This window comes from Rhinolophus sinicus, linkage group LG05 (genome assembly GCF_036562045.2).
Source record: "Rhinolophus sinicus isolate RSC01 linkage group LG05, ASM3656204v1, whole genome shotgun sequence".
Classification (NCBI taxonomy): Eukaryota; Metazoa; Chordata; class Mammalia; order Chiroptera; family Rhinolophidae; genus Rhinolophus; species Rhinolophus sinicus.
In genome coordinates, this window is record NC_133755.1 from 35,045,551 (window position 1) to 35,073,342 (window position 27,792).

Here is a 27,792-nt window from a genome sequence, read left to right on the forward strand (position 1 = left end):
AAATGTGCATACCATAATATAAATAAATGATGCAGTGTAGGTCTAGATTGTCCTAAATAATGGTGGGATTGATTTCAACTACATTTTAACAGAGCATTTACTTTTATTCACTTTTGACTGCTTATTTTAAATTGTTGAGTACAGAAAAAAGTCGTGGAAAATTTTAAATGTATAGATGATGAACAAAAAGAAATTAAATTTTACCCACAAACTCACCAGCAGGAGCTATAAACATTTTAAAGAAACATTATAGAAAAGCAAGTTTGCTACTATGGGCCCTTGTCAATTTCATAATTGATACCTCAAAACATAGGAAATACTCTACTTCTTCACTGCTTATTGGCTGAATTAATTTTACATAATTAAGGAGATTATATAATTAATCAGTTACCAAAATATTATTTTTGACAGTGTAAAGCTTCTCAGCTGATTTATAGAACTAAATCTTCAGATAAAATAATTTAATTTATAAATGCAGGATCTATTAAAACACTTCAGGAATTTCATCATTTACAATATCACTTTCACAATTCTTATATGTGGTTATGATTATTGCTATTTTTATTAATTTTCAGGTTATCGGATCATTATAATGTTCTACCTCCAGTTTTTGTCTGCCCATTTCAGTACTAAGTGAATTTTTTATGTATTTTAAGGGAATAGTGTACAACTTATTAAATGATTTATTTTTTAATTTTAATTTGCTGGACATTTTCATAATGCATGAAAAATCTGTAAAAATGATTTTCTCAAGCTATTATATGTTAGTTATAATGTTTGGGTTTTAAGTTTCACATGTATAAACTATCTCTTTTGCACCTACTAAAACATAAGCATTTCAGAATTCTTCAGATTTTTCTAGTATCACACATTTATTTATGTTGAAATTTCCTGAATTCCTAATCCTAAATTGGCTGTTTTTCCATGTATCTGACAAAGTAATGAGTAAATTTCACAGGATACCTACATTCTTAATATGCAAATTTTAAAAGAGAATTAATAATCCTTACTTTAAATCCTACATTTCCAAAGCTATTTTAACTATAAAAATAATCTATAGAAAAAGTTAACTGATGTTGAAATTTATTTCAATAGTACTGTGAATAAAACACTTCAAGTCTATAGGTAGACGATCACCTGGGAAGGGTGATAGGAGGGTGAAGAATTCTCACAATTATTCGAATGATGCATTCAAAGAGCAGATAACAACAAATACTCCAAGTACAATAAAAATAATAGTAATTTAAATACTCTTAGAAATTTTTGCTTTACCTTTGGGGAAACTGTTTTCATAATGCTCTTCTTATCCATCTTGCCCTTTGCTCTCATTGGTTACAAGTGAAAAAAATGGATAAGAGCTCTGAGCACACTGAACCTTTCAATCTCCAAATTCTTTGACAAGACCGTGCATTCCCACCCTGATTTAAAGAGCCTTGCCCACTTGACTACGCACAGTGTGTTAGCCAGTAATATGTTGAAGAAATTGTAATCTTCATGGGTATTTTATGGCTAAAATAACAAATTTTAAATTAGATAGCATAGAAAAAAGACACTTATGTGGAAAGCCTGTTGCTTCTACATCCTCTTGAGGGTGGTATATTGTGTGCCCTCTGCTCTGATGACAGCTCATTGGATCACTAGTGGCATCTGCCCACAAAACTAAAATCTGGTCCATGGCTTATGAGGCAAAATGATTTGAAATCTCTGCTCAACAGGACAAGGGTAAGTAATGAATCTACTAGATTTTTGTCTAGGGGAGTTTGACTACATATAGAAAGTCAACAGTTAGTGAAGGGGAAGCAAAAGCCAAAGGACATGCGCAGGAAAAGGCAATGAACAGAAACCATGAGGTAAGAGACATCATGAGTAGGCAGAAGGCATGACAATGTAAAAGCAGAAGCAAGTCAGTAGTGAGGAGAGGAGTAGCAGGAGCACCAAAAGAAAAGGCAGAGGATAATGAGTCACCATAATGACAGAACACTGAGAAAGGAGACTTAAGTGACAGCAGAAGAAGAGACAGCAAGATATAGTGGACATTGGAGCTACATTATGTGTTGAACAACCTTCCAGTTCTTGAATCTCATTTGAATCTTCACAAGACCTGTCTGTGCTGTGACTGACATTATTTCCTGTTTATATCTATCTACTTAGAGGACAGAAGAAACCTTCGTTAACTAAGACAACATGAATATGTGTCTATTCCTTAGATCCTAAAAGAATTTAACCCAGAAGAACAATATGAATTACTATAAAATATTACAGAAACAATATTATTGCTCTAAAGTATTGACCAGTAATGGTCTTCAGAGATTATCTTTAATGATTAGGTAAGAATGTTTAACAATGCTAAATAAAGTCTTATCAAGCATTCAAAAGTGTATTTTCTTAAGTGGATTAGAAATACCCTTTATTATCTAGTAAGTTACCAATTGGCTTAACAAATCCTTCCTTTGTATATAGTGGTGTAACTCAGTCTAAAAGATGTTGAACTACATATGACTTCCAAGTTACTGGGTCTGAATTAATGAATTTTTGTTGTAATAAAAGAGATTCTAAATTCCAGTTCAAAAGCAAATTATTAAGTGTATAGTAGACATCAATGTAAAGTAATATATTTTATATTTTGATGGGTCTTTATCTAGTATACTACTAATTTTTAGGAAAACCTAACTTATAAAATGTGAACCCTAATATTTCTCTGAAACTTATGTTATTATTTTTTATAATTTTTCATGATTTGTCTAAATTTTTAGAAAACAATCCACACTTTCAAATTATGCAAACATTTTCAAGTAACCAAGATATTTTCTCAGAAAACATTGCCAATTCCACAAGATAGTAAAATATAGATAATCAAATAATCAAAATAATCAAATAACAAAATACATTTTTCTAAGATTAAAACTTTTAAAGACCATCAATTAATGTTCTTCAAGATCTTCAATTTTTTTTCATATTTTGCATCTCAAACCATTTTGTCTTAATGAAGAATATGTATGCTTCCATAAATGGAAGATAAGCTGGAATGCTTGTATTTATTATGTCTGACCTATAATCGAGTGGTCAAAGCCATCACCTTTTAAATTATGCATCTACTTCAGCAGGTAACAGCTGCATAATTCCTGTCTAGTGACCACATGAGAAACTGAAATCCATGATTACAATATTTGTTTTCATTTCCCCTGATAGATAAGTGGTTGATAATGAGTAAAGTGTCAGTGGCTTTCTTTTGAGTAAAATTAGAAATTAAAAAATTGTAGAAAAAATGTTGAATTTATATTTGCCTATATAGTAAAATGGGGGTTTTGGCATTGCACTTTGGATCATCATTGAATATTTAGGCTATCATAAAGATTAGAGGTGATTTTAAAGAGAAGTTCTTGAGTACTTTTTAGTTTTTTCAACTCTCTGGGGGTTAATTTTCTGTGAACCTGAATCAATATGGGCACATAAATAAAAAAGACCAAATGATCCAAATACAAACAAATTATTAGTGTTTTCTTTAAAATGAATGAAATTCTAATTATAAAGCTCACACAATAAGGTAGGCTAAATGTGAAAAATAAAATCTTAATAGCAAGGAGTATCTGATTCAAATTTTTATCCTTGATTTTCAGGATCAGTGATAATGTGTTGAAATGCTACCTTCCTACAAATGAATGAATGAATGAATGAATGAATGAATGAATGAGAAACTCAGAAGCATGAAGGAAGTGGTAGATGTTTAGAAACCAGTTTTTTGTTTTTTTGTTTTTTCCCCAATAAAACAACAAACAAAAAAACATTTGACCAACAGGCTGTGGTGTTTTACATTTGGTGGCATTAGGCTACATGAAAGAAACATTCCTTTTCACAGAAAACAAGGTACTATGAAGTTTAGAATTTTTCTTCTGAAATTTTCTAGATTTTTCTGACAATATTTACCTCAGCCATTTTTATAATGCCAAGTTTCAACAATAAGTAGAATTTGATGAATTTGGTCAACACTAATCTGGAATGTTGCATTACTGTGAGCACAGTCTTTTGCGATAGCAGTAAGGAAATATTTTAGTGAAAAATTAATAATTGAGATTGATTTCAAGATATATTCTTAACTTGCACCAAAAAAATGATATTCAAAAACACTGCAACACTGTATATTTGCATATAAGCAATGGACAGATTAATTATTCACTAAAATAGATCCAAGTCTAATAGATCCAAATAGATATCAAGCCCTCACACTACCATTTGATCAATCTATGTAGTCATTTGAATGTGCAACAAAAACATGAACTTCTCTTTATAATTCTCATAAATTTAAAATGCGAATGATCCAAAAGGGCTTCCCTTAAATTTTATTCCAATTTTCATATTTTTCTAGACTCATTGTCAAGTGTCACCTCTGTTTGCCTGTTGTATTTGTTTTTCACCAGAAATCTACGGTGTCTGAATTTTATATGCAATTTCTCTTAGAGCTTTTCTAGAAATGATCACTTATCAACTGTCTTTTCTCCTTTTCCTCATTAAAAAAAAAAAATAAAAAAATGACAACAACAAAACGAACACAGCAGCTCCTATCCTTGGCAAATAAACTGCACCAGTCACTAAGAGGCAATGACTGATAGAACTCTACACATCAAGTGATAGTTGTGTGAGGGCAGAGGCATAAGACTCCCTTGTGCAATTCTCTGTTCTTCAGGCACCAGGCAGCTACTGTGAACTGAACATTTGCCTCATGTAAACAAGAGCCAGTCCCCAGAAATGTCCTCATATCTTTTTCAAGTAGCCTGCCAAGTGGCAGCCTGATCAAAGCCATCTAATCTGGCTTAAGTGCCACGGGTTGACATTTTGCATTCTTTCATTGCTTTCCATTTTTATCTACGTTTTAAAAAAAAAGGTGATAACTAATATCCAGTTGATCTTTTCATTCTGGTAATAATACAAGAATGATAATACAAACATCTTATCCACTCCAGACATCTGTCATAGCACATTTTACAATAACATGCTACTCACAGCATTTCTTCACTATATCCAAGTCAAAAGTGAGATGAAGTACTCAGTTTTAGATTCCTTTTCCTTCCAATACTTAGACACTGACCTGCAAATAAAAGTAGCTAAACTTCAACCCTTGACACTTTGTCCACATTAATGCCATCTGCAATTTTGTTGTATCTGTATCTACATTTTGTGCCAGAAGACAAAAATAATTGGAAAGTCTGCCAACTAAAATATACTTTCAACTCCAGAGATTTTTTTATTCTTATAAGAAAACAAGAGGAAAGAGAACAGGAGAAAACAACATTGGACATGGAGATAAGTAAGAGAGCAAATCTTAGCAGAAAGAGAGGGAAAACAGAAAAAGAGATACACGTACAAGGCATAAAGAAATCAAAACGATGCAAACAAGCATCAGAAATCATGCATTTACTAAACTTCATTTTTTATATGAAGGCAGAGATGGCCCCAAACCTTCCTATGGGCAATAAAGCCATACTGTAAATTATGCCATTGATTTGAAAAGAATGAAAAGAAAAAGAAAAAAAAAAAGAAAAGAAAAAAGAGAAAGAAAACACTGACAGAAACGAAAGCCTCCCTTGCATCCACTCCACATTTACAGTAGTTATTTATGTGACGATTAGAACTCACCAATAGTTGATAGGAGCACCTTCAATTTTCAAATTTTCAATGTGTTTAAACATTGAAAGATTATAGCACTAAGACATTTTAAAGTTACTAGAAGAAGAGAGAAAGAAAAAATAATGGGACTGCTCAAGAATACAATACACTACTACAAAGGCCAAAATTTCAAAAAAAGAAAAAAAAAAGAGAGAGAGAGAGAGAGAAATATAGCCTAATGAATTTGGATATATTGTTGGGAGTTACTGGGCAACCAAGTTTTATATTTAGATGGTCTTAGTCCCTCTATATCAGAGGGACCAAGACATCTGGCAATGTGCTTTGGCAGATTGAAAGAAGGCAGAATATGGCCAATGGTCTATAAGGCCCTAATAATAATTCATTTGAGAAAATTTCACAAGGAGTAGAAAATTTCTTTTGCATTCTTTATAGTTTGTAAGAGACTTATCAAGGTAATTAATATTATGGAGTAGGCAAGAGACTGTCAAACACTCACCTGATTGCATGCAAATAATTCATGTGTTAGACACAAAAGTACGATTCACTTTGACTTACATTCTCTTGGCAATAATAAGTTAATTAATAGTTTGTATTAATAAATACATGTATTTTTACAATATTTTATGCAAAATACTCTACAATTTGTCTGTTTTTCATTAATTCAAATAATTATTCCTCTTTATGTTAAAAGAATGTGACTTTACAGTCCTTTCTCATCTACATTTATTGAAGTACTCCTCACTGCCCAGGGAAGAAATCATCTGCATTAAAAGATGGTGGTTCTTTTAGCAACTTCCATATAAAATTACTTTATGATGGTAGACTGTTGTTCTCATTATTGGAGTTGATTAAACACGTTTTAACCAAAATTTAATCTGACTGTCCCTTTATTCCTACCCTAGACAGAGAATGAAGAACAGTAGACAATACACCTCTCTGCTCACCTTCCAGTCCACAAATCTGTAAACACTGAGCTTAATCTAATTCCAAGTTGCAGATAACAAATATATTTTAGCAATGATATAAGCTAATGGACATGAAAGAACTGAGATCGGTCTGAGACGGTGTGCAGAAATATTCCGTTTATAATCTGAAAGATCAAAGCGTACATTTGATATGCTTTGGTTCATAGCAATGGTTCTTTTTTTTTTTTAAGTACCCTCTCCACACATGAAAAGAAGCTTTTAATTTTTAAATTACAACAGGCTCTCTCCCTCCATTTAAAAATTCTTGACAGGTGTTTCTGCTGGGGGGGGAATCATGGGAACAAAGAATCTGACAGAAATGGCCCTTGGAATTCAAATCTGCCCTTTCTAAAAAGACAGCTTAACAGAAGGCTATGGCCTGGCCTGTCCATGGGAAGATTTAACCACCGAATTAAACTACTGACACAAGAATGGCTAAAACAGAAATGTATCTGCCATTTCTTATTCTCTCAAGGGTCTGAATACATGCAAAAAGACCTTCCTCACCTACTCCCTACTCAATAGCAAAGATTGGATAGTCTGTATATATAGTTTCTTTTCCATACCGAGTAACATTTGCTGTAAACAGGAGGTGGCGGGGAGGCTGAGGGTAACGGGGAGATGAGGAAGGATGGAGTGGTTATAGAAAATAGCAGAGCAATTCTAAGTGTAGAGAAATTTGGGAAGGTTTCCATTCAAACTTAATCATTTAACATTTAATATTAATCTCAATGTAAGATAATCATTTATGTTATAGTTTGTATATTTCCAGTGGAAATTTAAAAAAAAATACATCAACTGAGTTATTTCATATTAGTCTCAGAATAGTTGATATCTTAGTTTTGGTATAATTTTTAGACACAGTGGTGGTATACAGCTGTGATTTCATAAACATATGTTCATCTCGGTTTCATACAAACTTACGACTCACTGGGGATAAATATGATAAATCAGTCTTTCATCAAATTACAAGTTACACTGAGATACAGATATTTTTATTTCTTTATTGGGTAGGCAATGCACTCCAGGTGGAAATCTCTGCTTATTTAATCACTGAGTTAGATTTGTATTATTGGATATGTAAATTCATCCCACTCAAAATTGAGTAGTAATATGAATTCTTGATGGAACTTGGGGTTCTTGCAACATCTGCCCACTGTTCCCCGAATAAAACTAGACAAAGGAAATGAAAACGTTACCTGATCACTGAATGCTCTTTCCAGTGACTGCTGGCAAGTTAAGGCATTTGCAGTCCTGTCGGAGGAGTGCACTGAAAGCTTATAATCATTCATTTAATTCAAGTAATTGAAAATAGTCGGTAACCACATGATGACCATGGGGTTTTGAAAATTAATTTGGGGAACGTACAGAGGGATAGTGGATGGGGGGAGGGGGGTTCACACAGTGTGAGGGATATAAATGAGAAACGTCTAAGTTTTACTTTGTCTTGTGCACCTGAAACTAATAAAAATAAAAAAAATAAATAAAAAATAATAAAAATTAAAAAAAAAATAAATGTAACACATACTCCTTAAAAGGGGGAAAACTCCACTAACTAGCAAAAATTTTTGTCCTCAATGATACTGTTCTGTGGAATATCCAGAGAAAAAAAGACTATGCTTAATATCAGACTCTTATAAGCCAAAGGAAGAAAAATTTTTAACAAGTGTAATTAGACTGCAAACATATATTTCAAAAATTAATTAATATAGCTAGAGAACACAGAAGCATACTTGATTCGGTTCATTTCCATCAAATACTAGAGTTTATGTAGTTATACTTTGCAAATTTAAAAATCAATGCACTATTATATGTTTAATACAAATACAATAAAAAGAGTACAGAAAGTAGAAATCTAGAAAGAATTATTTTCCTCACATGAATTTTCTAAGATTCAGAAAGAATCAAGAACATCTATAGACACATTAAAGCACAGATCTGGCTTTGGGAAGCTATTCTGAGTTGCTATTTTGCCTACATCTGCGCCTCAGAGCTGAAAGGAAACTGGACCATAGTATCGGACCTGCAAGGTCTGTGCTTCTTTTCAGAAAGTGTGGAAGGGAAGAGATGGGGTTGGAGAGGAGATGATAAATACTTGAAAAGTTCCACTTCTGTGAGAGCTTTGAGAGATTACTTCAGGAGCTATTGTGTTTGAAAGGTCCTGTATGATTGTTTCTCAATTTAATTTTTCTTAAGTCATGATTCAGTTACCTTTTTATTTCTCTGATTGGAAAGACCCACCTTTTTGCTACTTTTAAATGAATATTGACATAGTTGAAGACAAATCTGAGTTATAAGAAGCTCAGTATTTGAAAGTGTGTATTTCACCATATAAAGCTTCTTGTTTTGTATTTTTGAGACCACCATTTTGTCCCTCAGAGGATGACATTTTGCCACTTGAAAAACACAACCAGTTTTTGGGGAATAGACTCCATCAATTCACATTTGGCATTTTCCAAGGACAAAGAAATTATTTATTTATTTATTTATTTTTTACTAACTATGACAATGAGAGATTAGAAGCTTGTTAGAACCATTTCATTTAAATAGCTAATGACTTTGTTATCATTGGAGGAAATTCTTTAATGTGGTCAGCAAAACCTGGAAAAGAGAAACCTAAATATTTAGGTAAAGAAATAAAATAAATTTACTTTTAATACTACAACTCAAAATAAAATCACAGTCCTTATATCCTTTCTGGTTCTCTAGTCCATGTAAAACTCAGTCCATGCATCTTTTCTGACTCATCATTTGGCATGCATATCACAGATTTGAAGGGTTTTGGTTATTTATGCAGATATACATTTAGGATGTAAAAATTCATCATGTAAATACTCTTAATAAACAAAGAAAACATTATTCAGAAATATATATATATATATATATATATATATATATATATATATATATAATGGAAAACACATTTTCCTATGCAAAACTGGTTGAATTTAGAAGGATTTAATAGTAACTCTCAAAATGAAAGGAATTATTTTTTTTTCTATATTTGAGTTACGAGATAAAAATAGTTAAATGAAGGCAATAAGAACCACAACATTTTTTCCGAAATTGGTCATGAAGAGAGCTACTAGAGTCCAAGATCTGGCAAAATGACAATGCTACTTGCCTCATCCAAAAGTCTGTAGAGGCTTTTGCACCTTATGTTAAAAAATACTTGTAACCTTTTTTTTTTCACTTAGAGGTAGGAACTGTGGTGGTAAGTTTTCAGCTGTATAGATTTCAAAATGAATTTTTACAACCCAGATGATGGACTGGTATACATCAAAAGCAAATTCATGGATTTTACAAATACATTTCTCTTGCTCTCTCTTTTTTTAATTGACTAGCTTACATCATAATGGAGGAATAACATTTTAAAAATTTTGAATAGGCACTTACTGGAATTACAGTTAATCCTGATACAATCTAGATGGGGAAGAATAGATGAAAAATGAAAATTTATCCTTCAAGGTAACAGCTGCAGACATCCAATAAAATCACAGTCCACCCTTCCGGGGACAGACACATGCAAAGATGGCCACTCCATATCATTTATTCTTTACATACTTCTAGAACCCAGATTCTTTGTTATAAAATTTCACCATTGGAAATAACAATGAAAGGTTTTAAAAAATGGCCAATTCAAACAAAGCTACATGGTGACAAATCTAAGTGAAATAAAGGATTGTTAACTGTCAAAGATGCTTGGCTTAGACTGGCTGCAGCTTTCTCCCCATCTGTGAAAGAACATATCCTTGTTTTCAGCATAATTAAAAAGTGCTCCGTCACAATGGGGTACAGTGCAAGCTCAGCTAGGCTCAGACATCTTGGACCTCCAAACTCTAATATCCCACAAAGGCCAATAGAATCCTTTAGAATTGTGGTGATCAATGGAAAGCAAGTTGAAATGATTCTCATCTCACCCTAATGTTATTTGAGGGTTTTTTTAATTTGTTTTTGTTTGTTTGTTTGTTTTTGTTTTTTGTTTTGCTTAGGCACAAAGGTAACAGCCTGATGTTGACTGGATTCCATGCCTTGTATTAATTAAAGGAGGAAAGAAATGCTGTATGTTTCCTTTAGAAACTCTAATAGCTAAAGAATAGTGTCATTGTTCAGAGCATACAGCCTATCCTCTCTTAGGAGCTAACAATGTTCTCTCTATGTAAGAAGTGTCATGGTTAACACTGCTATTGATTTTCCTTTTCTTATACTTACTTCTTATATAAAAGCAGATTCTCTAAGAACAGAATGTCTGATCTGAATAATACAAACTAAATCACAAGGGTTATTTATAAAGGACTATGTGGAATGTTTTATGTTTATTTTATGTCGATACATATTTGTTGATTTTGATTGTTATATTTAATGCCTTTGGGGAACATGAAAAATGTAAACCTAGATTCTGTTTCCATATAGCTGAGTTTGTCATGTGTCGTCAACCGCATCAGAAAAGTGGTTGCAAACAGCCAAGGACCAGCACCTACACAACTCTTTCCACAGAATGCTTTGCTGTTGGAAAATTCCCATCAATGTTTCCACTTAGGCCAGTAGCCCCTTTGTTGCAACTAGGCACTTTGTTTTGATTGACTTGTAGTAACCTAACATTGTCACTAGAGGGAACTCTAACAGAACAGTAAATGAAAGTGCTGTGTGTTCTTTAGTCATCTTTAAAAACACCCTTAGTATTTAACTTAATTTAACTAATATCAACAGAACATAATTGTATGCAATAAGCTATCAGTGAAACAACTCCATATTTTATGAGCTACCATTCTGCCCAGCACGATGTGAGAATGTGTTCACATTTACTACTCTTCACATTTTCCTACTCCTTTTGTAAATCTATGTAGTTTCAAAATTTTCCCTCCCTGTTTATTCACTGTGTGTGTGTGTGTGTGTGTGTGTGTGTGTGTAGCACTTCCAGGAAATACAGTAAAACCTCATTAAGTTTTACTCCTCTTGGAGTTAATGATAATATTGAAATTTATCAGGCAGAATATTTATAATTCTTCATTTGGTAGGAGCAGAGATCACCTGAGAAAAATTTGCACAAACAAACATACAAGTATACAAGTTGTGAAAGGCCAAGTTCAGGAAGAAAACTGATTTCAGTTACTGTACTATACATTAATGGCACAACTTGCATCAAATAATGTGCTAATTATGGATAATTCTTATCCACCCATTAAAATCTGCCTGCTAAGATCTTTCCTTAACAGGATTTTCCCAGCTATTAGTTCATGGTTTCAAATGCAATTAAAAACAAAACTGCTTAATTTTTATGTATTTACTTATTTTTACTCCGCAATTCGAACTTTTTCTTAATTCAGCCTGACCTTTCCCATATTTCATCTGGCATGTTGAGGTTTTACTGTAGTGACTCTTTCTTAATTCTATAATTAAGCAGGAAAGCATTATTTTTCTGTAGAAGAGCCTGTGTTTTTAGTGTTCTCATGGCTGTTTGCCGAGGGCCGCAGACTTTGGGCATTGAAGGGTTGTGGATTGCTGTTTGATAGCAAAATATCACCACACAGTATTTCCAAACAAAAAAGATGGGGTACCACAAAGGCAGCTATTCAAAGGAGAAGCCCAAGGAGTACAGGAAAAGCCACTGTTGCTCTAGATCACAAAGGAGAAATTTGATATTTGGTGCATATGCTATCCAAGTAAATGGACCTGAAAGGATATCATCTATAACCAATCAGAATGCCAGTAATTATAACAATAGGAAATTCAGTTTGAGGCATCTTCAAGCCTAATAATTTATATTTTCAATTAATCTCATTGATACGTATGGCTTCCCTTTTAAGAACCCTCAGTGGTAGAAGAAATCACAAAACAGTAAATTATGTTAAACAAAAGAGAAACAATAAAAAGATGCCCCAAAACCTAAATTAATTTAAAGAATGGAAATGAGACCATTAAGTGTTTTAATTTTCCATGGCAAACAGGCTACTTGATAAATGTTTGCAGGCAAAACTGAACAAAACGTGAAAAGTGTTAGTTCAATGGGGGAAGGTGAGTGGTTACCTAGATTGACCGTCAGTTTCACACGCCCTGCGTCCAGCTCCAGGCGGAGCGTGTCTGCTGAGTCTCTCGAGGTGGTTGCCATTAGAATGCCATATGCACGTTGGGATCGAAACCGTAAGGACACATCCTCAGCCTCTGTGTGCATTACCACGGGGAGCTGGATCTTCATAAACATACTCCCATCATAGCTCAGAACCGTTGCCTCTGTAGATGGGAAATGAATATAAAAGTTCTTGGTCCGTTTAGTGTATTTATACTTTGAAAAAGAAAAGCATGACCAATTAAAGTCTCCCAGATAGAACACAAGACTACAAACTCAGCTCATCTTCTTCAGAAATGAGGTTTTATTTATTTATTTATTTATTTTAAGCTGGAAAGAGAAGTCACAGCACGGAGAACTTCCTTCATGAAGTATCTGCCAAAGTCCAGAAGAAGATATGTCTGCACTTCGCTTTTGGTTCCCATAGCGCCTTCTACCTATAGCATTAATCGTGTTGGATTATCAGTGTTTAGGTATGTGTCTCTCTTCTCAAGAGCAGAGATCGATTCTTTTGTGTATCCACAGTGTGAGCCTGATTTGAAACACTAACAACTATTTAATGCATGCTTATATGTAACTAAGCCACACACCAGTTCTGTACAATGAACCTTGGCTCTGGATCCTTCATCTGCAAAATGAGGGGATCTCATCTGCTACAGGAGAATCTTTAGGGACTTTGCCTATCCTAAAAGCCTATGATTCTAAGAGAAGTTACCTAGAACTTAAAATGATCTGTAAGTACAACCCTGGTATCCTGAAAATATTAAGCTATTGCCAAAATGTCAATCACTATATTCCTTGGTAATATTGAGGAAGGATGGGGGTGGGACTGAAGAACTTGTGTGTGTGTCTGTGTGTGTGTGTGTGTGTGTGTGTGTGTGTGCGCATGCACTCGTGCACACACATGTTCCTAAAGTGGATTGCTTTAATAAGGAAGTTGGTTAATACTGTATTAAACACATAAAGAAGTGAATATCAAAAACTGTTGAACACAAACTGAGTGTTTTAAGAAATCATCAGGACTCCTTAATGTTAAACACCACATGGTAGTACAATGTTACAAAACAAGTATAAGTCATTTTGCTTTCTCATTGTTTCTAATAACTCAGAATATCATTTAACAAAAGAAAAACTACCTCGAGTCAAAATAAACTAGGGACTTCTTATTATCTTGTCTACGTACATGACACAGCAATTTACCGATGCAACTGTGCTTATTATTAAGATTATATTGCTGGAGTTGTGGTTTTGCAAGTTTATTTTTTCAAAATGTCAGGGAAGTCAAATATTCCTTCTAATACTTTACTCATTAGTTGTTGTCATCATGAGACTGAATGCACATCCAGAACTGATAAGCAGTGAATTCCAAGGTCTCTCCTTGGCACTCTTCTCTTTTCCATCCACCTCTTGACTGACGGGATCTCCCTTAACTCACGTGCTCACTCCCCCTAATATATTTGTTATTGGCCCTGACTTCTCTCTTGAGCTCCATTATCCATCCATCGCCTACTTGATATATCCAAATTAAATATGACAGGCACCTTACTAAACTCTTGATTTCCCACACACACACACACAATGAACAAACTCGTGCTCATTCTCCAATGTTTTCTATCTTAGCAATTACTGTAACTCCATTGCTCAGACCTTCAGCTTTCTGATTTCTATCTTACCTTCTCTGCCGTGTCCAATCTAAATGCAAGTCTGCAAGTCTTGAAGGCACTAATTCCAGTCCATTTCCTGACTTGATTGCTTCCTACCATTATCCCTAAAGTACCTCAGACTCTGCTCCAGTCTCTCACCCAGACCACTACAATCGCTCCTACTTCTACTATTGCTCCCCATACACAGATGCCTAGCTAAACTTTTAAAGAGATAAATCCGATTACATCACTTCATTGCTTAAACAATCACCTCCCACCTCCTCCCCAGCCCCCACCATTAGATTCCCACTGCAGTTAGAATAACATTTATATTGCTTTTTTTTTTTTTTTCCCAACCTATAAGGTTTGGTGTGATCTGGCCCCAGCCTATCTCTCTGGCCCCAGCTTCTAGCATCCAGCCCTCCTCCCTTGTTTAGTAAACGCCAGCCCTACTGATTCCATCTCCCGTTCAAGGATTTATACTCTATCTTAAAGGCTTCACCCCAGATCTTTAGATGGCTGGTTCATTCAGCATTCAGGTCTCTGGCTAAATGTCAGTTCACAGTGGCCTGCTGCAAGCACCACTTTAATCTCCCCTCCAGTTATTTCTATCTATTTACCATTTAATTTTGTTTTTGTAATTACCATTTCTTATTTGTTTATATAGTATTATCTGTCTTTGCCCTTTAGGATCTTGGTAAGTGTCAAGAGGGCAGACGGTGGGCTTTCCTGTTCATTGTTCTACCAACGGAGAGGGCCCTAAAAAGTGCCAGGCACACAACAGTCTCAACAAACATTTACTGAATTGAAGATCGCTCTTGACACTGAAGATATATGAAATAATTTACTACAAATTTGGATGTCAAACTTGCATATATGTTCACGGAAGAAATTGAGCATTCTGCCTATTGTAAGTGGAATCTAATGTTGGTAATTTATGTGAACAAAATATTTACCGAAGTCTACTTTGAATTGTGGTGCAAAAGACAGGTTAGGAAAGGGGTCTGCGTACCAAAACGAGTGTCCCATGGCTAGTCACTGACCTAAGCACTGAGGAGAAAAATATAATCCTGTTAAAATATTATGGTTCTACATCATATCACATATTTTTCCTATTAGATAAGAAGTTTCCCAAATGGAAGCAATATCATAAGAGACAGAGTTCAGTGCAAAAAAAATCTAATAGCCATTGTTCAAAACATCATTATCACGTGATTTTAAAGTTGTAGTGAACTCTAAGAAAAAACAACAACAAAAAACAGAAAATATGTTTCTAGTATAATCTTAAAAGAAAGTTGATCTTTACTATTTCTTTTCTTCAATTACAGCTAATCATTGTCCCTACCTATAAAACAAAACCTGAATAAAAGTTTAAAAGCCATTATCAGTTACTCAGTTACTGTGGTTTCATATAGATAAAAGGACTAAAACATTTTTAGTTTTCTCCTATTTATTTAGTCTGTAAATTTGGTCTCTATTATTCAATAATCATATTTTTAAAATGATGTCATATTCTTCTATGAAATGTAGCTTAATTTGATTGAAAACTAAGTAGGGGAAACATCTTTTTAAAAATACAGAGGATTGATAATGATATATACATATATGTATATGTGTGTGTATATATATATATATATAATGAAACACAATCCAAAGTAGAAAAATAATTAGAATCATTGGCCTTTAACATTCTCCACAAAGTTGTAGGAATGCATAACATAGTAAAATAATAAAACTCGTGTGCCCCTGAGTGCAATTTAAAAAATTCTCAATATGAAAATAACTTGTTGATAAATGACAGATGAATGCCTAAAGGATTCCTCACAATTAGAGTTAATGTTTAATTAGACAAGAAATGGAAAGTGCACAAGGTTGTCGTCTAGAGTTGCCAAATAAATGGTAAACAACATTCTGGCATTTGAAGGTTATGCGATTTGGCATCATCCTTTAACGTTAGTAAAATTATTTTATCATTTAGAATACAAGAGTCCTTTAAAAGGTTAATTTCAATACAATACTTCCCAACGGGGGAGAAAAAGTTTCAACTCTGTCTCCTGTGTTTCCTTCCCCCTTGTCTTTAAGTTTGATAGATTTGCTTTCCTGTGTTATTCCTTCTTGCAGTCTAAAGTGTACACCTGTGCTCCGTTTTGCTGAAAGGCAGTCACATGTTGTGATCCACGATGAAAATCAGACAGGGAGCCAAATTATATTGCTCTGACATCTGTCCCTCCATCTGTTAGAGTTTTAACAAACAAGTATACAGTAGACCTCTGGTTATACCATATACATATAACCACGAATAATTTCTGTATGAACAGGTCTCTATAAATTTTCAGTTTTATTAAAAAATAAAGCAGGAGGGAAGGTGCTGCATTTAATTTATATTCCATTGAACATTATTTATATATTACTCTTCCTTATGGGATCAATATACATAAAACGAAATACTATGTTCCTAAGTCAGCAAACACTCTGTTCTTCTAAACTCCTTTGCTTGCTTAATGGAGAATGTGATTGCAACATCATTCCCCATGCGGCATTGCTCGTGAATTTGAACATCTTTTTTAACTGCTTTGGAAAATTATCTTTATAAATTATCAATTATTACTCAATAATAGCAAAATAAAAACTTTGTAAGTGTCCTTTGTTTTGAATTTCAAGAGTTGCCAGTCAACTCTTAGGTGATCAACAACCGTATACTATTAGAGAGTATCTGGAGAAGAGCCACAGTGAAAGCCCTTTCTTATGAGTTGGAAACCCCAAGGGTTGGGCATGATCTTGTGTTGACTGAACTAGGGCACAGCTGGGAACGGGACAGAAGCCAAATTTCGTGGTGTTGAGCATGACAAGCATCCTGCATCACCCTCTTCTCAAGAGATGCAATAATGTGATCAAGAAAATTAATTCTGAAAAGCAAAGACTTCTCACAGTATGCTGGGTAGTCCAGTAACAAAAACCACACAGAAACATCCATTTTCTCCTCAACACACAACCAACCTGGAGATAAAGAAACCTGTAGAAATTTCCAGCCGATTGTCAGATAAAAATGTATGCCAGATTCCAGTGATGAAGTTTGCTATTAAATTATCATTTGCAAATGTGCATATGCTCGCTACCCTTCCTTCTAATTACTGCGATATATAAAGAGCCGCGCATTCTGGCTCAGAAAGCTCTAAGAATTCTTTTTATTTCTGCCATCTGTAGTAGCGGAACACTGCCACTGGGGGGTACACCGTGCATATTTAACTGCGGGCTTTTGTAATTCGGGTGACAGTTCAGTTATATCCTTGTCTAGCTTCACTTAAGCAGGAGGCATCAGAAAGTCTGACCGTGCTCTGAGTGACTAAAATGAACACTAAATCTTAAATCATACAGGTGTGTTAATCTGACATTATGCCTAACTGGAATACATCGTCTGAACTTGGTCACTCTGTTACTGTTGCTGACCCCTTTTGGAAATTCCTAAAAACCAAACTATACAAACTAGTAAACTAAGATTAGAGGAGAAAATATACAGAGACTATAGCCCTTACAAATGAAAACTGTGCAGAAATAGCTAACCTCTAATGACAATTCACAGGAATTGCAATTAGGTACCAGGAGAATGAATGAATCTATGTGATTAAAACACCCACCTATTGATCTATGTAATTGTATGACACACAACAGTGATGATATTTTGGGAGGTAATTTAAGATCATTATCAGATTATTAAGTTATTTTTATTAATTATATATTAATTTAAATGATAGAGCTGGTAAGTTGATGAATCTCCTCATTAAGATTTATATATTAATTTAAATGATAGAGCTGGTAAGTTGATGAATCTCCTCATTAAGTCACATTTCAACTTTGGAGTCTAGAAAATCACCACTTTTTCTCTAGAAAGTGTTAAATTAAATAAATGAATTAAACTATTTCAGAAATGAAGAGGGGAAAAAAACACACCTAAATATGCATGGCTTAAAATATAGTTGCTAGTTACTTTCAGGCATCTAAATAGAGCAATGTTATTTAGACCTGAGAGGACAATGGATAAACTCATCAATATTTTTTCATATTGATTTTTTTTGTTCCATTGCTAAAAATAAGTGGCAATGGGTATAGAGTCGAAAGCATTTATCTGAAACTCTTAGGTCGATGGAAGGATACGTGTAGACCTGTTTGCTCTATGTCTTCCTTTAGTCTGGTCTGCAGATGAACTGCGGCAGCTATCACTCTTCACTGTTCCTTTAACCCTCATTCTTCTCCTAATGGGAGTGGAAAATAAAAATAAAAATGTAGCTTTGCCTCCTGTTAGAGATGGAAATGGAAGCACCTGCTCAGAGCTTCAACAGACATGAAGCCTTAACGTCAAACATGTAAATGAATCACGTGTGATCAGTGAGGTCCGAGGGAAAGGTAAGTGCCTTAGAAATTAGGGTTCATTTCTGACAATGTTGGTATAACCCGGATGCTTTAAAGTCACCTTACTTTTCAAATTCCAAACTTCGGCAAGTTGACTGAAGTGAAATGAGCAGGCTAACCTATTTCTCATGCAATCGTGTCAGGGAAGTTGCAACTTACAGTTTAGCTTGCTTCAAATGCTATTTTTTTGGCACAGATATTAGCACTGGATGCCATAAATATATCTAATTCATATCTTCTTTACCTCCTAGTGTCCTGATATTTAAAAACTGGGCAAAATAGAAAGTAGTTATCGTCTGTTATACATCGTAGGCCCATGACCTAGAGGATACAAAATATCCAAATATTTATTCCTACAGTATACTTAAAAAGCTGTGTCTTCCCAGAATCAGGTCCTTCGAAAATCATTAAGGACGCATCAGTAACACATCAGGTGTGGCTGCTCGGCTTTCACAGAGTTTGCTTCAGCAGAGCATAACTTCTGTTTGCACGGTCAGTTTCAATTGGGAGTCAACATTTAATACACTTTTCAACTCAGGGGAGTCGGCTGCTTGGTTTTTGGAATCCTACCTCTCTCGCAGGACCTGCCAAGATAGCCTGTTCCAGAACAATCACAGACATATCTGTTCCACCCATCCCTGCACATGCCATTGTTTTTGCAAGGGTTGCTAAGGCACGGTTTTGCTGTTTCCCTTGAGCAGGAGGGCTTTACTCCAGCAGTACTTTGAACTTCAGCCATTTGCCGGATATCTTTGCTCTGGCCGTCGATGAACAAATCTCTGATGCAGCCCACGTAGCCATAGTTGAGCAAGGCAGTCCACACCTCAGTGGGGAAGACGAGGCCGGCTTTATTCTCTGGCAAGCCCCCCAGGTACAACTCATCATCCAGGTCCAGAATCTCACTCTCGCCAGGAGCAGTGTAGGGTGTGCGCAGCGTGTTGACAGAAATGGTACCTGTTGGGAAGATGAGAGAACACATAGGTCTTTAAAGAGTGCAACATGTTCTAAATATCACCTCTCTTTCATCTGCCAAAGGGTGAACTCCTTGAGGGCAGATATAGATAGATATATTTTTAATTTTTGTATCTATTCCTAGTGTCTTGTACTTCTCAGTGGAATGAACGAAAATTTGTGGAACTAAGTGACTTTAGAAATAAGGCAGACCATAACTAAAAGGATGATGCAGATGCAGGCACACCTCAATTTATTACACCTCGCAGATGTTGCTTTTTTTTTTTTTTTTTTTTTTTTAACTAATTGAAGGCAAGACCCTCTGCCAGCAAAAAGACTGTGATTCACTTTATTGTGATACTCTCTTCCCGCCGTGATCTGGAACTGAACACACAATATCTCTGAGGTATGCCTGTATTTGACTTTGTGAATAAAAACCAAAGTGTACCAGCTAACAAGGAGTGTTTGTGAGTCTCTAACGGCTCAGCCAAGAAAGGAAGAAAGAAAGGAAAAAAAAAAAAAAAAAAAAGAAGTAAGGAAGGAAAGAGATATTGACATTCTACATCACTCTACAGTCAAGAAAGAAAGACAGGAGAAACTGACATTCTATATATTACTCTCTGGAATAAAGTCAGACTCTCTCTAGTTAATATTCATTTTGAAAGCTGGTATGCATCTGGAAATTATGGTATTCATCTCTAACTGACTTGATTGGTCTTATTGAACATAATATTTTGAAGATTATTTATGTCAGAACCTGACTGCATCACTCTTAATCATATGAAGCTATCGATTAACCATTAAGATCTCGGTTTACTCATACCAAATATGGGCACAATAATATGACCTACCTTATACTGTTGCTTTGAATGTTTAATAAAATAATATTAGTAAAGTCTAACTTATGATAAGTACTGCACAAATGTTGTGTATCATAATTAATTACAAGAACCAAATCAAATTGGCTGTTTACTTTTTAAAAACCAAAATAGTTACTTAACTAAAGTGACAAGTTTTTTCCCCTCACTCCAAATATAAGAGGAAAATAATTCTATTAGCTTATTAATATACAAGAACTGTCGCCCTAAGCATAAGATTAAGAGTAGATATTCACATGGGATTGAGAATCACAGGGGAAAAAAAAAAAAGATATATATATATATATATATATATATATATATATATATGTATACATATATATATATATATATGTATGTATGTATATATATACATATATTTACAGAATCTAGTCAAAGAAGAAAAAAATGAAAGACAGAAGGTGGTTTTTAATCAACACTTCCATCCTACACCACCAGATTACTCAAAATTCCACCAATATTTTATCTCCAGAAAGCTTTTGTAAAAATGCAACTATGATACCTGAAAAATGTACCACACTGACCCATTACCAGACTATCCCAGATTTATATTTTAGGTCTAGACCATAAGGCAGAAGAGGAAGAGTCTAAAGAGGGAAAGTGGATTAGAAAATGTCTGATGCCATGCCGGCTGCTGACACAGCCTCAGGAATTTGAGGGGCACAGACACGCAAGAGGGGCCTGAAGACAGAAGATGGGTACAGAGGTAAGGCCACGCAGGGAGAGTACAGTGTGGACACAGGTTGGGTAGGAAGATGCATTTTGGTTGCTTTACAGAATACCTAACGCCTGACCCAAGTAAAAATATGCCTGTGATAAATGTGAAAGGTGCGTCTAACTAAGGACAATAGGGCAACTGGTTTCTGTACTATGCCCAGGATCATTCCAAATCCCAGGAGAAGGGGCATTTCTCCATATGGAGAGTGTAACAGGATCTGTCTTTGTGAGGGAGAAGGGCATGGGAGCCACTAACAGAAACTGTGCAGGGAGCCAAGTCATTACGAGGACATTTGTCTCTCTAGACTACCAGAGAAAGAAATGAAAAAGGCTCCTAGGGGAGAAACACTCAAAGGCATTGCTATTTTGGCCTTCCAAAGAGGGGAGTATAATAGGGTTTTCAGAAGGTGGCAACAAGAAGGGAAGACAACAAAGTACTCATTTTTTTACTGTGCACATTTGTACAAGTATCCAGAAGGAAACTCATTTAGCGACATGCAGGCACCATAAAATCCTACTTAGAAAAATAATCCTACTTAGAAAAAAAAACACCATCTTGGGGAAATGAAATACATAATTTTGAGAGAGAATGGTGACACTTTTCTCCCCCAAATAGAATTTCATTACATGCATTTTTAACTGTCCAAAATGCCCTAAGAAGTGAATTAACAGATGATCCCTACCCTCTACAGCAGTTAAAGTAAGTTAGAAAATGATGAGAAAGAATGAGTGCTAATGACAAAAGGAAAGGAAAACATTAAAAACAAACAAACAAACAAAAAAAAAACACCTATATACTACATGTGGAAAGCGAAGGGTTGTATGCAGTGAACACAGTGACTTATGATTATGAAATAAAACAGAGAGGTTGTGCCATCCTGTTTTCCAATTAGTTCAAGGCTTACTCGAAATAACTATGTAATATTGAGAGAGAATTGTTAAACAACACAGAGCAAGTGAACAACAACAAAGTTTTACAAGCATGGGAATATGTTTTTAAAAACATGTTAACTTTTTCCATATGTCCTTTTTTATTCATGCAACAAGCTTGATGCAGCTCAGGGGAAGAAGGAAAAAAAAAACACTTGGAAAAACTATATTGTCTTTATTCATGATGTTCTAAGTCTGACATTAAGGGGAAGCTTGGAGGATTCCTGAGATGAGGGAATTCAGTAGCTTGTGTCACACCCACTCTCTCGTCTCCTCCACAGAGTTCCATTGCTCAGTACAACATGTAGTTTGTATATTCAGTGCTTCTACACTCTCAGGGGCAAAACTGCTGCCAGGTATTTCAGACACTCACCCACATATAGCTTGTCTGACAGTGAGAATGGAGTGACTGGATCTCTGGAGTTTTATTTATGATGTGTTAGTGTCTGTTTTGAGCAAAGTAGTGTAAGAAAGTTCAGAAATGTTTTTTATGAATGTACTTGTGGTGGGCAGATAAAGATATTCACTATAACTATTTTCTGGTCACAGCACCTAAAGTTAATCCACAGTTTTCATAGATTTACATACAGCCCAGTGCATACAGGCACACACGCTTGCAACACACTTGCACACACACACACACACACACACACACACACACACACACATTGAAACAACAATTTAACAGAAAAATATTTAACTCTACTACCTCTGAGGCACTCTGACATTTTGTTCTTATTATAATGTACAATTTTATTAATATAAATGCTAGACAAGACCCACTGGATTAACTTTAGGACCAATTAACAGGTTGTCACCCACAGTTTACATAACACTGATTGAGAGGTTACTATCATAAAAATAAGGATGTTTTCCCCATAGCTACTTATTGTACTTTTAATAGACAATTTTAGAGTTTTCATGAGAAGAAGAAGCAATGAAAGATGGGAAAGAAAACAAAAGGAATATAATCCAACCTTCAACTGAAATACAGTCCAAGGGGAACTAAAACTTTAATTTAGCCCCAGATTCAAGTAAAGGAGTCACATTGAGCCTATGCACGTATCAGATACCATCCATTAGAATATTCTGCAAACAAACATAATAGAATGAAACAACCATGATTGAAAATCAACTATTATTTCCTTTACATGCTTTGCCAACCCATATGCACTTAGATTTTAAAAGAAAATCTTTATAAAAGTCATGGCATTAAAGGGGGGGGGGGTGTAGAACTAATTTAAGTGAAATGGAAACAATTATTTTATATTCTGAAGATGAACAGACTAACAACTTTATTAGAAATAATTAAATTTTATTACTGAGTCAAATAGATATTTATATTTTAGCCTACACATGTGCAAATGTCCTGAAATACACACATTTCTGATAAGGGATTTGAATCCTACATTCCTTAATGATATTATTATTGACATACATCAAAGAACATTTTCACCTAAGCTAAAGATTCACCGCAGTATCACTAAATTCATTAAGTCAGTTTAACACCTACGCATGAGCATAGTGAAATTTCAATATTAAGGTTCCCAAATGCCTATTTTGTTATAATTGACTTATGAAGGCAGTAGTTACGAAGAAAATTTAAAATGAATATTTAAACCTTGTTCATTGATAATTAAAAACAGCAGAATAGTTGCCACAGCTGTATAAATCAACAGAAAATGAAAATTTTCCAAAGGCTACAGTATGACCACATGCAAATTAATTTTTAAGAGGAAACAAAACTCTGGGTATATTATTGGTTGATCCCTCTATTTTTTTCTAGGAACTATAAATACTGATATGTTCTCTTTGGAATAGCTTGACTATTTCATATGTTCTACCTTCTTCCACTATAAATTACATTTAAAGTTTCTAGTAAATTAAATAAGCATTTTATGTAAACACTGCTATATTTGAGCTGTTAAAGTTTGTAGATGGTAGTCATAGTTGGGGACTTATTTGGATCAGTGCTTTATGTTTCAGTTTTTAAGAATCCAGGGAAAAACTATTGAAAACAGTTCTCAGTCATAAAAATGGAAATCAACTTTACAATTTGGTCTGGTATTCCTAACCTGTTAGTTTCCACTATATTTTCATCCAATTTTTCTTGGCTATTCCACTTCTAGAAGATTAGCTTACAGGATGAGAAGAAATATGAAGTAAAGGTGGGATTTAAAGTAAGTTAATTTGGTTTCAAGGTTTAAATTACTGCAAAAGTTTAAATGACTGGGAAATAAGGGGGTAGAAAACAGTGTGCTGTAATGGGAAATGCTTTTGCCTGCCCAGAGGGAACCAATTTTCATGTTTTAGCTTTGCAACTAACTAGCTGGCGAGCTTAGCCAAATAAGACACTCATTAGGCCTCAATGTGGCTCTTATGCAAAATAAAGGAATTGACAGGATGGTCACTTTAGTTCCTTTTTGAATAAAAATTTTGAAGTTACTGCTTAAAACAATGTTTTGCTTAGATATCACTTTTATCTGTTTTGATTCACCTCTCATTGCAGAAGGGAATTAGACCCCACAAACCGACAAATGTACTTGTCAAATTCATATTCCACTAACAACTTCCAACTCAGTAAAAAGGCATAATATAAGTGATAAAAGCATAACAAACTATTGACTATATGGTATAATGCAAACTATAGAATTCCAATAAAATAGATAGTTAAAAAAAATGAAGCATAATATTAACAATGGGAGTTTTAGAGCAGTGGGGTTATTTCCCTCCTTTCCGTTTTAATTTTCTGTCTTTAAAAAAAAACAACACATCATGTTAAGTATATAATAGGAACTGAAATAAACTTTAGTTGAAAACAAAATAAAAATATACTCTTAATATTGTCTTCTGCTTAACACTGTGTGTTTTCTGCTTACTTGGATTCACCCACGAGCCAAGAATTTCAGGAATTAAATCAATATGTGAAGAAATAAATCTTGGGACAAAATGTAAAATTTTGAAAATCTCTACGGAGAAGCGAGATTGAAGGGAAAGGGCACCTCGTATATTATACAGCGTAAACTGAAACAACTTGTTAGTAAAATAACCTGTCATTATCTTTCAAAATTGAAAATTCAATTAACCCAGCAATTCCATTTCTCAGAATCTGTGCTACAGAAATTCTGACCAATATGCATAAAGATATAATATGAAAACTTCTTTTATAAATTAGTTTAAAACAGTGATTTTTTTTTAAGTTAAATGACCATCAATAGAGAAGTGACTAAGTAAATACAAATCAATGTGTTCAAACTAAAGGATATATAATGTCACTACAAAAAAAATGGCATAAAGTCTCAGTCTCCCAATAATTGTTGAAAAATGATTTCATTTATGTAAAAAGGAAGCTCTGCATTTATTTTATATGTATAAATGTATTTATAGATATACTGATGTATAGGAAAATACTTGGGAATTTTTCAACACTAAATTATTTTAGTGGTTACCTATGAAGAATGGAGTGAATCGGTGAGGGTAGTGTGAGGCAAATGAAAACTTTTCATGTATGTACTTTTTGCGGCACAGTATTTATATGTTACATACCTGCCATGTATTAAGAACACGCACATACAAAGAAACATACACACTCACAGCAACATATGTGTACGTGAATTTTAAAAATGATCATACACAATGGTGGAAAGTAGTGAGTATCAATCAGGTGATATATTTTGTAGCAATTAAAACATTATCTTGTAGAAGTTCCACAAATTTCCACTCAGCACTGCACAGAGAGGGTCACTGTGGCTGGGTGTTGTTAGATAACTAACTGACTATTTCCTGAGGGTGCAACTGACACCATAGCCGAGGGTCTGCCCCTTAGCCTGGTAGGGCCAGAAAGGAAATTTGGTAGATTTAGAGAGCGAGGTTCTATATCTCAGGATTTAACTGGCATTTACCGAAGCCCACAAGACCGATGTATAAAACAAGAATGCCAAATAATTAATTCTCTACGAGAAATTAACTATCACAGCACACTGAATGCTTGCTATGTAGCTCTGTCAATATGAGATCCCGACTTATAATCCAAATGCTTATTCATTCATTTATGATGGGAAATGTAATTGTTACAGGAACCTGAACATGCACATCTATAGCACTGGTCTATTTTATCCCTCAAGTGCAATCAGACTTACAATGACAGCTAAATCTTAATCAAAAGAGTGGGGAACATGTATTCGAAAAAAGGAGAGTGCATAAGGTAAGGCGATGTGTAGAAATATTAGTCTAGGATGGTCTGACACCCTGATCTCAATTAAGATGACCTGCCTTTTATCGCTACGGTGAGGGTGAGGTAGTCACATCCCCTGGACAGTTCTTAGATGGGCAGTGCCGATATTTGTCTCAGTGACTTTCTTTTCTATGGCCAAGTTAACACACTGAGTCCTACAAGCCTGGGAGCTTATGAAGGCACGACTACAAAGCTATGCTTTGATTCTCAGATGCAGTTTTCTTAATTCCCAGAGAATAAATGTTGTTACTTAGATATGTCTGAGTGAAAAAGAGTTTATGGCATCATATTAAATAAACACCTTGAAGAAATATGTTTATATTGTAATTGCAGCTGTATAAAATATATGTACATGTTAGCAAAGACCGGAAAAATGTGCAAAATTGAAAATATTTTGAGCAGGGAGAAGACAGTAGATGGCTTTTTTTTTTAACATGTTCAGAAAAAATACTTAAAGCCAAGCGTCAATTTAATGTAACAATTTTATGCAAAACTGAATCCACCTAGTCATTAGAATAGTCAAATAATTGATAAATTATTGATAAGTTATTTCAGTCTTCCTATCTGTGGCCACGCAGCAGCCTACCCATCTGTCTCCTTGTACCTGCCCCCAAAGAAAGGAGAGTCTGTGAGATGGATCCTTTCAGTGACTTTGCTTCACCTTAGTGTTTGCACCTTATGTCTCCATGTCTGGCCCCAAAAAGATGGCTGGTCAGCCAATGACGAGTAAGATTCCCCATGGGGGGGACAACTCAAGCCAGGCACAGTCGAGTGGGGACCAACATGAGAACCCACGGGGTTCATAGAGGTGGGCACAGTCCTCACCTTCCCCCAGCTAAGGAAAGCCTCTGCCTCTGTGGCTACATTCCTTCCCAAAACCTGCAAGGGAAGTGATTCAATGGTGTGCTCTCCATCTATTCATATGCATATAGGTTGTGTCCCTTGGGGAAGTACATACATCCTGAGACTTACAGTTCAGCTGCCTGCAGGCAAGGGTGATTGGCTTGAATCAATTTCCTATTATGATGTATGGGATTCACAGATCTTGAGATTGACAAGCTTTATCTCCTTTACTTCCCCACCTAACTAATAAAAGCTGATGCACAGGCCAATTAGGTGCTCAGTCCTTGAGGCTGCGGGTCCCTTGGCCCCCCGCTTAACTCTGTTCATGGTGATTGTCTTTTCTTAACCCTGCGCCGCCCTCCTCACTCCCTACAACCCACATTGCATGGGACACGACATCTGGCGCCCAAAGTGGGGCCCCCTGAATTCTGGGGTCCAATTTTGGGACTCACTTGTGGGGCTCAAGAAGGAAGGTCGACTTTGAATCGGAATACAGAAAGGTTTCAAAGAGATTTCACGGTACGAGGCCCGAGAG

At 35.0% G+C, this 27,792-nt stretch overlaps 1 protein-coding gene across 27 annotated transcripts in view; it reads right to left on the reverse strand.

Annotated features, from left to right (window-relative positions):
* The window catches only part of NRXN1 (neurexin 1), a 1,055,762-nt gene that overhangs the window by 557,734 nt on the left and 470,236 nt on the right, over positions 1–27,792 (reverse strand). For 19 of the 27 annotated variants that reach the window (XM_074331970.1, XM_074331968.1, XM_074331967.1 and 16 more), the window contains 3 exons: positions 19,275–19,658; positions 12,615–12,818; positions 9,984–10,010 (listed from right to left, as the gene is read on the reverse strand). In XM_074331970.1, coding sequence (XP_074188071.1) covers positions 9,984–10,010; positions 12,615–12,818; positions 19,275–19,658 — 615 coding nt within the window. The remainder of the gene's footprint in view (positions 1–9,983; positions 10,011–12,614; positions 12,819–19,274; positions 19,659–27,792) is intronic. The other 8 variants (XM_019719348.2, XM_074331969.1, XM_074331960.1 and 5 more) reach the window with 1 other exon arrangement.